General features: G+C 44.3%; 1 protein-coding gene across 1 annotated transcript in view; it reads right to left on the bottom strand.

The window, feature by feature from the left end:
• SATB2 (SATB homeobox 2) overlaps nt 1-10,538 on the bottom strand; it is a 109,298-nt gene extending 98,760 nt beyond the window's left edge. Inside the window, exon 1 of the mRNA XM_010146662.1 lies at nt 10,367-10,538. Within this exon, the coding sequence (XP_010144964.1) occupies nt 10,367-10,538 (172 nt within the window). The remainder of the gene's footprint in view (nt 1-10,366) is intronic.
• Between the last annotated feature and the right edge of the window lie 3,633 nt (nt 10,539-14,171).

The raw sequence follows: 14,171 nt of genomic DNA, 5'->3' as shown, positions 1-14,171 counted from the left end.
ATGCCAATTTTTCCCTGCTGACTGCCACACAATCCTGCCTAAACACCTTCCTCCAGCATCTTGAAAAGATTCAGTATTATCTACAGTTCATTATTTGATACATTCTTTTCCTCAAGCATTTGGTGCATTCTCAGTGTCAAAGCAAGATAAACACTTTTCCCCCCACAGACTATTTCATAGACTCTATAGCTGGTGCCGGAAAAAACCCTGCTCAGAAAGGCAGACAAATTGCCATCAGTTAACAATCCCTGTGCCAAGGGACATTTTTAGCATGGAGTTGTCACTGTGAAAGTAGGAACTATCTACGAGCTATCCCACATAATGATTTTTGTTAGAAAAGGAAAAAGGCCAAAATGTGGCTAAGCAGCAAATACATTATAAAAACAAAGTATGAAAGCAATTTAGCTAAGAATCCTGACTGGCACACGCATTCTCCTCCTAACTTGCTTGCTTAACTCTTCACTGGTAACTGGGGAAACAGCCAGGTGAACTCAAAGATGCCGCGCACACAAAACCGGGGAGTGAAAACAGAATAAAATACAGACCCGAGGACTACTACAGCCTTATTGTTTAATTGACAGCCACTTCATCCTAGAAGAATTATTCTTCTGTTGGAATGAAGTTGAATGTAAAGCACCCATAAATACCCAGTGAAAATTACCCCAACCTTATGTCATTCAGCTTGATGCTATCCTTTTTTTTTAATCACACCTGTATAAACACATTTTTTTAAGTTGTCTGGATAGATCAAAGGTATTTACTGGCTGAAAGGAAGACATAACATGAGCAATTCTCCATAATCCCTGCACCAGTAGGAAGACACCCGCACCCTGAATAACCACGTGGCTCAGCAGACAGCAGAGAACACACACCCCCGTTGCCCTCAGCCACAGCCTGAACTGGAACCTTCATCAGTACTCTCTGAGCGAGCTTCCAGTGAGCAGGATAGTGGGCAAAAGGAGGTCACTAATAGCATCATCTTTTGCTCATCCTTTTCCATTCTGTAAATGTAGCCATTTAATCTCTCGCAGACCCCCGATGACAAACAACGCAGGAGGGCACATTGCCCTTGTAAAATCCAACCGGTACGAAAAGATGCAAACACCAAATACAGTTGCTGATTGACAAGTTCATTTATATTCCACTAAGGGCCAGGAGGCTTAAAGCCAGGTCCTTTCTACAGTGGTCACATGTGCAGTGAGAAACCCTTCGAACTGACCCGTTGCTGTCAGAATGCCAGAGGATCTTTTCTACAGAGATGACCAGACACAGAAAGGGGTCCGTGTGTCTGCCCTCTCTCCTGTTTTTAAACCCAGAAGCACCACCTTCCGATTATCCCCTTCACATTTTCTCCCCTTACTTCGTTAGGTTTTCAGTTTCAAAACAAATTGGTTTTCACGGTCAGCTTGCCTGTGTGGTTAAACGGACCTTACACCAGGAGCTTGCAAGGGACCTCAGCCAGCACCATTGCTCTCCGCATGCTCAAACCGACTCCCAGTCACACACGCAGCGAGACCCAGACTGGGGCACTGATGATAAATGAACTGCAGTCAGACCAGCCAGCAGAAAGAATGGATATGCTGCTGGGCAGAAGGCAGAGCTCTAAATACTGCATAGGGGAACCCCCGCCCAAGGCAAACCAGAGATCCTACAAGTTGGGATGTGCTTCCCAGTAAAGAGAAATCAATCTCACCCTGCCAAAGCAGCTGGAGGTGGGCTCAGCTTTGAGCCCCTGTGGGGAAGGCAGATGGGGCAAGGCAATCTACAGCTGGAGCAAAAAGCATCCCTTCATGCCACAGGGTTGAAATGTTGCTTCCTTTATCAGGAGTAGGGACCGGGGGGAAAAAAGTCTCAGCAGACAGGAATGGTTAAAAAAGAAAAGGGGGGGAGAAAAAGGCAAAAGAGCTACCCTAACATGTTAACAGCCACGACCAGGCTTCGCTCTCCTCATACTACTGAACGTGTAAATATTTAGCTTGCTAGCTAACAAGCTGCTAACTGCACCTCATTTTCCTTCTCTGGACCAGGGAAGACCTAGTCTAACCTAATTTATTCCCAGTTTTAAATACAGCACTGCTTCATTATCAGATTCATGCAAGAAAGACAACCACATTTTATTTTAAATTAAAATTAATAAAGACTATTTCCTAATTTTCCTCAAAAATACCAGTGGTTCATGGGCTTGTGGGCTTAGCTGAGATGTTGGGAAGGGGGCCAAGAAAAATGAAAATTTATTATACGCTGGTCTAAGTTTTTAATTGAGTACACACAGGCCTTTCAGAGTGAGCTTGATTTTTATGTTGCCCCAAACTACTATTATGGTTGCTGTGACACAAAACAGCTTGTGGCTCAATTTCCCCAGCATTTCTTCATTGGTTTATAAAAGTGGCAGCACGCATGAAAATCTTCCTTTGAAAAGTGTAAAGCTTGAAGAAACTTCTGTCCTGCAACTTTATCTTTTTGCACAGGGCCCGCAATGGAAAGGGAATGGAAAGCACTAAAGAATATAGCCCTCCTCAAACAGAAGCACGGATTTGCTGTTACGGCCTTAGCAACAGTTCTCAGAAACAAAGGGGGAAAGAGAGGAACAAAAGGTTTAATGATTTCTACTCATAGCACAGTCTGAGTTTGATCCGTTGCAACCGTGGAACAAATGACAGACACGCCGCTGCAACAAGCCCACTAGAGTCCCCAGAGCCGTCACCAAATCGTGATGCATTTCAAAGCACTTGCCCTCAAATTCCCATCACAGGTTCGCAAAGTCTCGGAGACATGCAGGGAAGGAAGAAAGGGTGTTTCACCAGGACAGCCAAAGCCTGCTCTGTCCACTCCGCTCCCTCCTCTCTCCCCTGCCTGCTCTCCTGCTTATGAGCAGTGCTGTGCTCAGTCACACGCTGCCAACGAGATGGAAAGCAGCCATCAGGAGTGCTGAGCTGTTCAGGGCTACCTTTGGTTACCCTCCTTTAAGCTGTTCAAACACTCATAAATTACCCATTTACACATACTACCCAGATGTCTGCCATCTAGAAAAATAGATTATTATTTGCAGAAGGTTTTGTTCTATCACAAAAATCCCGTAAAAGATATATTGGGATCAGAAAGCCAATACCACGTGGCAACTTTTACAAACACCAGACAGGGAGGGGAGTGGCAGGGAAGAAAAGGAGGAGGCGGCACTTAGACCACTGGTTAGAAGTTAAGAACTTTCAGTGAGCTTATCAAAGAATCAAGTATTGAGTAGAGTTCATGCTGCTGGGATAATGAGGTTACTTAAAGTGATGGAGAACGTGGGTGACAAGTAACCTGCAAGGTTGGGTTAAGTGGATTTTGATCTTCTGTTTCCATATATATTATAATTTTATATAAATATGCATTTCTGTGTGTATATGTATGTGTACTTATATTCTAAACTATAAATATATGTGCATTTATATTTATAAAACAAAGTAATAGATAAAATATATTCCATTTCTTTATATATCTAAGTGTGACATCCTAACTTTTCTTTACAGGTCACATTTTCCACCAAAAAAAACACACTAATTTTAGTAAACCTTACAAACATAACCAGCCTCAATCCCTACTTCTTCTTTTACCTTTTGCATAAGATTTCTTAAGAGTTCCATGCCACATTTAAAGAGAACTCTGAGGCTTTAATTGAAATGGCATTGAACCGTTAACAACAGTGTCTTTGAAACCCTGTGTCCATTATGCACTGAAATGCCTATCAAAAACACAAAGAAGGAAGAGGTTTACAGCATTCTCATTAAATTCTGACTTTCTCTCATGGTCCCTGTAATTGAGTTTCACTTGCAGTTGTCATGAAGTTTTGTAGGGTAGACAAAACAGTGATTTTCTGCTAAATGTCTGTATACAGGGAGGGAAATAAATATTTGAGGAGTACTCAGCCCACTTTCTTCAAACATCAGGGAGAAAGACAAAGAATACAACTCAAGCAATGTACAGTTCAAGAAGGAGCAGCTTTCACAAGGAAAACTGATCTGGATGGCTTGAGTATCACTGCAAGAAATCCAGTCTGCTTAGGAATCCCAGAGAAGCTGTCATGAAATTGCATGTCAGTTTACTCCAAGATGTCCATTGGAGCGGTACCCTTCACACATATTAGTTACATTATTTCACTGGGGCCTTCTACGACTCCACCTGCAAAACTGGAGAGAAAAAAAAAAGAGCTTACCCATAAAAAGTGTCCCCAGTAGAAGCAAGGGGGGCAAAAGGGGATTACTAAAGGTAAGGAGCTGTTAATTATAGATGGAGGAAGACCAGACTGCTGAAAAGGGTGAGCTCCAAAGAGGGCTGGGTTGGTTTCTTTCATTTTTTTTGGGTGGAGTTTTGTGTTGATTTAAGAGGCACTGTTTTAGCAGGGTGATCATACTCTGTAGCAAAGGAGTTTGACCTGAAAGAGCAACTCTTCATGGACAGAGAACTCTGGTACACGAGACCACTAAGCTGTCTCTGAACGAAACGAGAAAAAGTAGCAGCAAGCAGCGACAGGGCCAGGAAATAACCCAACATTCAGTTTGTTCATCGCTGTATTGTCTTGTTACTTAAGTCGTCGTATCAGCAGTGTCTCTCCTATTCATTAAAGCCGCTATAATACTGACTGGAAGGTCTTTGATCACATCAACAGGGAACCACGCTCAGACATAAAGATGACACTTAGGTACTTGGCTGAGGAGTCAGAAGATCCCAGATTACATCACCATTGTAATTTATTGCACATTATTCACAGGAGAAACCTGAACCCAGGTTTCCTCTCATTTTTCCCATATTGCTACCTTTGCACTTCTGTTAAAAATAGTGTATCTGGCCTTTCCAGATGCAGCAAACTTAACTGTATACATCAAGCACAGTTTTAGCAAGGCTTCACTACACTTTTACTGTACCTTTCTTGATACAGAAATACAAAACCAGCTTGTGCATGTTCAATACAGCCCCCAGCTGGTGTGTTCTGCCTTTACTGACATTCAGTTGGAAGCTACTGTGGTCCTGGAGACAGCACAGATGGCAAAATTTCACAGGATCTGTCCCTACTAATCATCCACTCAGGTCCTTCCCATTGCCCCAGAGCCCTACCTTCTTGGACCAGCTTAGGCAAATCCATTTCCTCATCAGCATTTACACTCTTCAAGTATTTGTACACGTGGTTACAATCCCCTAAGTGGAAAGGTGGTCGTACTGGTCTCACAAAGGCTGGCCTGAGCGAAGGAGCCCAGCATTCAGGCTCCACATTCTCACACACAGCAGCTGGGGGTTTGGACTGACTCGCTTAACATCACCATATCAAACAGATCTGGTCTTTGCTTTAAAATACTACCTCAACGCAGCCAGCAAGTGCAAGAGGCCTCCAATTAACAGCAGAGAGCAGGGCTGAGTTCACGTTATTTAGACCCTTGAGGGAAATGCACACACTTGCAGTCTGGCATCCTTCCTGCCCCAGCCATGTGCACTATACACCCGGAGGAGAGCCTTCAGGTGTCTGTGCCTCAGGTTCCTTGCTATACAGTCAGGAAAGCCACCGTTCTTGCTGCAGCTCGCTGCAAGGTCAGTTCCACCAGTGGTCCAGAGCACAGCGCTCTGCAGCAGCAGCACACTGCGGGCACCACCAAACTGTACAAGCCCAGCCTGTCTTATGGCTGCAAGCAACTGCAGAGCCTCACAGGCAAGGCGGCTGGACAACAACAACTGGTCCCGAGATACACCTCTGGGGGTCATGACTAAGGGCAGAGATACCCCATCAGCAACTCTGGCCAGGCACTGACAGGCAGCAACAAAATTTTCTCAACCAGCTGTGCGAGGCTGAGAGGGCAATGCTGTCCAACCTCAGCTCACCAAGTCACAGTCCCCACAGAGCAGAGAATCGCTCTCCACCATGCCCAGCTATTTCAATTCCTCATGGCAAAGCAAGATACTTAAACCTTATCTATTTCTCTTTCATGTCTCACACCTTCCCCACTGACCGCTGCCAGCTTCTCCTTCCAGCCTTCCACTCCAACCAGCCACCCCCAGCACCTTGCAACCAGAAAGCTTCCCACTCCCCAGTCACAGTACGCAGCCCTAGACGAAACCGGGCAGCGTGAAGAGGGCCCTCCAAGGCATTAAATGCAAGGCACTGCCTCCTGCAATGGGTTTGCTGATGGCAACACATTGCTTAAGAACCAGGGCTTGGCAAGCTCTACAGTGACAGGGATGGGCAACATCTAATGTTTCTCTCGCTCTGTGTTAAGTTCCCTCCGCTGCTTTCTCACCCCCCCTCTTCTGCTCCACTTGGCATCTCAGCACCCTCTCTCTCTTCTGCACACCCCTTTCCTTGTGGTGCCACTCACAGCAACTGACCCAAGCAGCTACTTTGCCAGTGCCCAGCTAGAGCTGCCCCCAGAGAGCAGTCTGGGCAGGCACCCCACGCTGCCCTGCCAACACACCTAGCAGAAGCACCTGGGCGGAGAAGGCAAGCTCCATTTTCATGGCCCATTCACCTTTGTGAGCTTTCACAGACAACGCACACCAGTTCTGTGTGCACACTCACGACTGCTAACCAGGAACTGGTTAAAAATAAAAACATAGACATTTTTTCTCTTTCTTTTTCATATGTATTCTAGGAAAGTAGAACTTGCTAAGAGGGTCAAACTAGCACTGGTCTTCCTCCACCCCACACTGAGGAGGGAACTGGCTTTCACAGCAGATCCCAAAGCTGCATGACTACACACAGGGTACTCAGATTGCAGCTACTGTCACACTATGGTCCCAGCACTCAGCAACATATACTGTAGGCAGCCCTTACCAGGTCCCTTCTCTTGCATAGCCGAGTTAGAATACCCCACCCACCAAAAAAAAAAAATTGCATCAGGGCATGTAAATATTAATAAAGTACCATAGAAGAGGTGCCCCTTTAAAGCACGACTCTTCCTCTCCAGAAGGCACATGTTGCAGGTTCCTTAGTGTCAGGTGTAGACTCAAGTGATGAAAGAAAAATACATAAATGTTTATTAAACCTTTGTTGCCGTTCACACCACCAACTTTCACACCCCAGTGCCAAGCTGTTAACAAATTCCAATGCTGTTCCAGAAGACTTTTCACAGCTCCTGTCAGAAAAAGGAAGTTTCACAAGGGCAGCACTCACTGGAAAGGTCTCTGCTCCTGTGACCGTCAACAAAAAATGTTTACAACCAGCTGTTTGTGGCATAAACGTGTCCTGCCCAAACTATGTGGGAATAAAGAGCTTCTCCAGCGAGGCATGGGGCCAACTTCATGTATACCTCCTGATACGTATTGGTCTTAAGATTATTTATGCAAAGACTTCTCAATTTACCTAATGACCAGGACAAAAAATAAGCCACGACAAGCCAAGTGACCACGAGCTGCTACATGAGGCTCCAAGCCAGGTGGCAGCTGTGTGTGCAGGCTACAGCTCACACGCTCAGACACGGCATCACCTCCTCGGGGAGTTCAGTGGCTCTAGGCTGCTGCCCAGGCCGGCAGCCCCGCAGCAGGGCCCTTTTGGGCATCCAGACCCCTCGGGGAGGCAACGCACCACCTACCCCTCCGTGCCACATTTCCTTTCTGGCAGCCAGGCTCTGCCGTGCTGCCGTCCAGCTGGTGAGCACGAGGGAGGGCCCTGCACCCAAGCCGTGTCGCACACATCACCCGCTCCAGCCTCAGCAGGGCTGTAGAAGTGCCATGGTGAGCCACAGCGAAGGGGGTGTGACATCGCACAGCAAGTCTCGCTGCTGCCACGGCTCCTCTTTTCCCTAGCATCTAGCTCTTATCTGCCACTGGAGACCCTGTTCTGAAAGGAACAGGCAAGGATGTTTCCCACAAGATGAAGTGAACATTGCTACTCCTCTCAGAGTCATCCAAAAAAAGAGGGGGGAAATGAAACACTTTCCCAGCTCAAAAGGTGACAATTATTACATGCTACACTGCAGCCTAGACAGCTTTTACAGTACAAAAGCTTTGACAAGCTCTCATTTACTTTGTCCCTGGAGGACATGGGGACACCTACCCATGGCAATGTTTTGCCCAGCATGTTGCTCAAAGCTTCACTACTTCAAAAAACGCACCTGAGGATCTTCAGCTTCTCATGCAGATCCTGCAATTCAGCTGATCATAAAGCATAAAGTAGAACTAAGTGACTGTTTATCAGTGTGTATTGCTGAATGAAATCAACCCCAAGCATTAGAACAGAAGCATACTTTTCCTACAACCAGAATGAATAACACAAATAGCTTTACTTTTTCTTCTTTTTAGTATCACTAAATTGCGTTCCCAAATAAATCCTTATATCAACAATTTAGCAGCATGGGTCTGTCAATCCTATCTGATAGATTATAGCCCAATATTCCAAAAATCTTCTCATTAAACTAAATAATCTCAGATCTATTAGTACTCTCTCTCTGGCTGTACCTCGTCTCTCAGCGTGCAGACAGCTAGCACAGAAGCAAGAACGTGCTGCATACTTCAGCTTCATGTCTCACAATCAGCATGACCTGCAGCATTTGCCCAGGACATAGAAAAGACTTTGGAGAATTGCTCCTTCTGGGTGAAGGTAAATAAAGTGACCAAGTAAGAGATTTGTTAGCTGACAGATCTTTAAGGTATTTTCTGTCTTTAAGATACTTTCTGACGTTTGTAAATATTATAAACATCTGATGTTTTCTAGTAGAAGGTAATTGCTGCCCTAAAGACAAAAATGCCCAAGTCCTTTTTTTAGACTAATTACAACAATTAGAGATGCAACTATTATTTTCTAGAGGAGTTATTCGACAACACTTCAAGCGACAGATTACTATCTGAAGCTACTCATTGCCAAAGCTTGTAGTTCCAAAACGCAGTGCCCGTTTCCTCCCTGCACAGTGACTAATTTCCTTCGTGAGTCAATCTGTCTCTCCTTGCTATTCTCACAGCAGAGAGATGCTGCAAAAGCAAGGTTCCCCCAAGTGAAATGCTCAGCCAGTGTGGATCACTGCACTGAATGGCATGCCTCCTTGGAGCAGGCTTCTTGCGAAGCCCATTCCCCTCTGTAAGTGCCAAGAATCAAATCTTGGCCACCTAATGCAGCGTGTTCCACATGTTAGCTCCCAACACGTTGAGCAACTGTGCTAACTGAGATGGATAGTGCTGTCAAACAGGAAGCTGGCTCACCAGGATGGAAACAGTGGGATTCGCTGACCTTTTACATTCAGGAGAAAAGCGTCCCCAAAATGACATGAAATGTTTCATATTAAAAACCAAAACAACTACCTTCTTGCAGAGCTTTTATTACCGTATTGTGTAAACAAACACATGTGCATGAGCTCTGCCTGTATAAAGAACCTGAGCCTCTCTCACGGAGCAGAGGCTGACAGAGGAAATGAATCATTATCACCCTGCTTGGAAAGGAGTTTGTACAAGGAGCGCTATGCTATTAACCACTGCCTGGAACTCCTGGATTCAACACTACCACTGCTCCCTCTGTTCCCACGTTCAAATACCTAGCTATACAAGATAAGTAAAACCAACAGATGAAATCCAAATCCCCAGGCAAAGCTGCTATTAAACCCCTCCAAATGTGCACGGGCTTTAGCGATGACATGGAGATGAAACTGAAACTTACAGGCTTCTCATCCAAAACAATAAGCATTGAAATAATCTGTTTAGTATAAAAAAGCCTCTTGAAATGCAAAATTCATTCTGGAAAGATTTTTCCCAACCCACCATCGCCTCCCTCAAGATCAGGATTTTAGGTTTGGTTTTTTTCAAGCTGATATTTTGGGTAGAGAGAGGAAAGCTTTGTTTATTTTAAGATTTTGCTGCTACTAGAGAATAATTTTAAGTGGAAGAGACTGTAGAGCTTTACAAAGGGCTTTGCACCAGTACAGTAGGTAAGTGAAACAGAAATCAGCCTGCACGTTTTGCACAACTATTAGCCATAAAGAGAGCATGTGTGTATGTATATATAGTCATTATATACAATGTATGATTTTAAAAATGAAGGACTATAATATGCTGTTCAAAATGGCCCTGATACAAAGAGGAATGCTAGATACCATCTAACTGTAGACCTCGAGGTTCTATCCAGCTCTATCGAAGCAGCAACCCACCTCTTTGCACAGAACAAATGTGTCATGAATATGCTGACTGGTCATTATCACCGTATTTCACACTTCAGCAAGATCCAGCTAAAGCTTTCTAGGCAGGCTAACAAGGTAGGGCTTGCTGTACACCTAGTTTAAGACTAAGCAATCAACACAACTGATACAACCACTTTCTGAGATTTGCCACCAATTTTCTTGCCTTCTACTTTCATCGAACAACCTCAGGTGCTGTCTTCTGCAAGTGCAGAGAAGAAGGAAAGAACTTCATTGAATACCTTGTGCCTGAGCTGCAGAACTGTGGGAATACCCCAGAGCCAGGAGCGCTGTCTCCACCAGCTGGCTAAAGAGCACATCTTTGCGAACCAGAACGAACTCAGCATGCTCTTCTCGATTATCGTATTCAAGAGAGGCATCCGACTGCTCCACCACACAAAAGACTGGAATCATCAAACCTAGATGGAAGAAGAAGACACAACAAAACATCAATAAAAGAAGAACGAGAAGCGTGTCATACAACTCTGATTAAAGCTGTAAATTAAAACACCTCCTAGAAGGCTCATCTTAAGTGGGGATCTGCCTTTCTTCCCTGTGGGATAGCTTTTGTTTTCTTTCCAAGTGAAATACTGAAGTCTCATCACTTGACTCATTTAAAAACCACACTAAAAGCTCCAGAGAATACAATTCAGAAACAGAATCACAGTCAGCATGAGGACTAACAAGATTTCCTAATAAGACCTTTTCAACATTGCAGAAGTTTAACACAGTTCCATGAATGTCCCTATTCTTTCAGGTCAGGGCGTCTCCACATTCAGCCATACAGAAACCTAGCACACAAATGCCACCTCTGCTCCTCTCCACCCAGTGAACTTATGGAGGTATCAGCAGAGGCTAGTCCCATACACAGTTCTTGACTGGGGTAGGGCATTTGCACATATTCAAACCATGGCCAGCCTTCTCACCGGGCAAGGAAAATATCCTGGCGTTGATTCCGCTGAAAACGATAACCTTGTGTTGGCAGCTGACGGCCATGCAGACCCAGAAAGACCAAAACATTCTATGTTTCTCCTGCTGCATGCATGAAGAGAGTGCCAACAGCTCTCTCCGAGAGAGGGTCAAGAACGAGAAGGAACCACGGAAGTGGAAAACGCAGGGGATGGTCTGGATTTAACTTTGTTCTGGTTTAGTGTAAGTTTACTTTTACAGTTATAGGATCAAGTCATCTGTGGCAATAAATTGTGGGGCATGAACTTAAAGGGATTCAGTAGTACAGACAGTTGAGAAACAAGCCAATTTGCAGTAGAAGGTCCTACAGTACTCGAAGTGCATGCATGGGGAGAAGATGGACAGGACAAAAAACCTACAGAATTGCATGGCCACTTCCATTGCCTGCTGCAGGCCAGGCTGTCATCAAGGGGTGGCAAAAGAAAAACCATTGCACCCAGTCACAGAAATTTATTAACTGGTTATGTACAATCCGTTAGCCCCTAGATAAACTAGGAAATATTTGGGCAGAGATAAATCTCAGCCTAAAGCAGTTCTCCAGATGTGCTACCTAAGGCCCATAATGCCACCAGAAAGTTCACCTCCCAATCCTGTTCTTCAGAATGAAATATAACCATTTCCAATAGGTAACAGGTATGAAAAATAAGTGAGTATATTTATGCAAGGCGAGACATAAATCCCTGTATTCCTGGACCAGGCATTTCTTTAAGGGAAAAAGAGGAGAAAGCCGCATTTCAGTTTCCTTCCATAAAAAAATAAATTAAATATCTTCAAGATCTTCTACTACCAGTAGCTTTACTATCTTCAAACCAGTAGTTATATATCTTTTTAGAAGAGTCACCCTGCCCTGAAACAGTCACACCAGTAACAACTGCTAAAGGACTTAAATCCCCCGCATCTTGAATTTGCAGAGACTAGGTTTACTCTGAAATATATTTAGATACACAATTCTAACTTAGTGACCTATCTGGCATAGAGTGGCTCCCATTCTGACATTCTAACTGCAGGCCAGCAGCAGCAGCTACAAGCCTGGATACCCAGTTGATGTGTTTTAGTTCTTTGTTTTAAAACATACCCTGAAGTAATGTGTAAGTAGGTTATAGCACCACATGGATGCTGCTCCCTCTTCACCACTCGATTCTGGGTTAAAATGATGCATTTTGCAAGTTCAAGGAGCCAAATTCTAACACACAGTGCTAAAAAAAAAAAATCTAGGTGCTTTCCTCAAAAGACAGTAAAAGCCTCATCCTGTTCCTCTGAAACCAATGACAACACCTCTATTCCTATTAGACATTAAAACCCAAATCCTATTTGTCCATAAATAAAGTAGTTAAAATTAAATTTAAAGTCTGTAAGAGACAAAATTCCCCTCCTGTCGAATATACAGTCCATCATAGCACTTTTGATGGGGCTATTAATGTCCTAGAAAAGATTACAATACTTGGACAAATGCTGAGGCTGTGACAGTGGTTGTGTAAATTACATTTTGGCAAGACAGAAAAAGTAGGTGAATGCAAACTGATGAGAGAGATGCCACAGAGTCCTTTACCCTCCTGCTGGATGCTTTCCTGGTCACACAACAGTCTTCCCACTCTTTCAGCACAGAACCTGTACTTCCTCTCCACACTTGTTCACGGCCTCAGTACAAACGATTTCAAATGCTAGAACTGATGCTATACGTGATGTCGCTTTATCGATGGCACAAAGGACCCACAGGACGTTTGCCCATGATTACTTTCCTGCCCCTTCCTGCTGCCCATGTTTGCAGGGACGCTACTACAGAAACAGCTTTTACAAAAACATCTCTGCCCCCAGCAACCCAGCATAACTGATGAGAAGCTGACATGAGGACCTTAAAAACAGAGAGCAAAAGAGCAGGTTACCACATCTGCCATTGCTAACCCATTCTGATGCCTCTCACTACGGCATTTGGAATCTTTGTACCAATCCTATTTTACTAAAAAGCAACCGTAATCCAACTTATTTCCACGTAGATCTCAGTCCAAGGAAGTTTCATATGCTTTGCCCTCTATCTGGCATTGGAGACCTAAGCTATAACGTCTCCAATGGATTTATTGCCTCAAACTTCTGTTTCCTGATATTATCTGAAAATAAATTAACATACTTTCAGTACATTGGAATCAGAAGAAAAAACATCTGCAGCCGAAAGTCAACATGCTCTTTACATGCCGATACACACAATGTGCTGCTCCCAGATGCACTGCACACACCTCCAGCTCACTACAGGGCCCTTAGAGCAGAGCAGTGCAAGTCAGTCACTGCTCACTGTCATCCCAGTGGAAGAACTTACAGCAACACTCTGAGAGCAGGAGACTGAGCATCCACAATGAAGTCTCGCACGCAGTGCTACAGCAGTGCAAGTCAGCCTCACTCATAAATCCTGAAACTCCTCAGCCCCTTCCCTAATGCCAGATCAGCCAGGACTGCTGTCATCCTCCCTCTCCCATGCATACGCACAAAAAAGCCTCCGGTCCCTTTCACACTGAGCTTCTGTGCATTCGCTCCCCCAGCTGTAGACATGCTGCAGTGGATGATGCAGTACCGCTCTGGGTAGATGACATACTGGTTTCCGCACACAGAGAAAACAAGGGGTAATCTGAGAGCTAGAAAGGAAAATGTCTGTTTCCTTAAAGGATGAACACAATGCTGGAATGCACACAAAACATTAATAGCAATCAAAAATTATACATAAGATTTTCCTCTATGATATTAAGTCTCTGACTTATAAGCAGCTCTTTCGTGCTTCTCACAGGGCTTTGACCCCATACAGATAGCATCTGCATACAATGTTAGGGGAGCATAAAACACAATCTACATAAAGGCTTTTTTAAGGACATCCATGCACAGCAAGAATACTTTCCAATCCATGGAAGGCAACAGGAAGAAACTGTTCCCACTATTACCCAGAAGAACAAAATGATTAGCAGTGACCAGTACCTTTGTGTAACACATTTTTAAAATAAATCAGAGAGCGGATTTAAGCACCACTGCTGCTTTCACAGAAAAGCTGCAATGTACAGAGAGGGCTCTGTAAACATCCTTGTGCTTTTTGCTGAG

This window comes from Eurypyga helias, unplaced genomic scaffold, assembly GCF_000690775.1.
Source record: "Eurypyga helias isolate BGI_N326 unplaced genomic scaffold, ASM69077v1 scaffold6182, whole genome shotgun sequence".
Classification (NCBI taxonomy): domain Eukaryota; kingdom Metazoa; phylum Chordata; class Aves; order Eurypygiformes; family Eurypygidae; genus Eurypyga; species Eurypyga helias.
The sequence above is the reverse complement of the archived record's forward strand: the minus strand, read 5'-3'. Positions and strand labels throughout refer to the sequence as shown.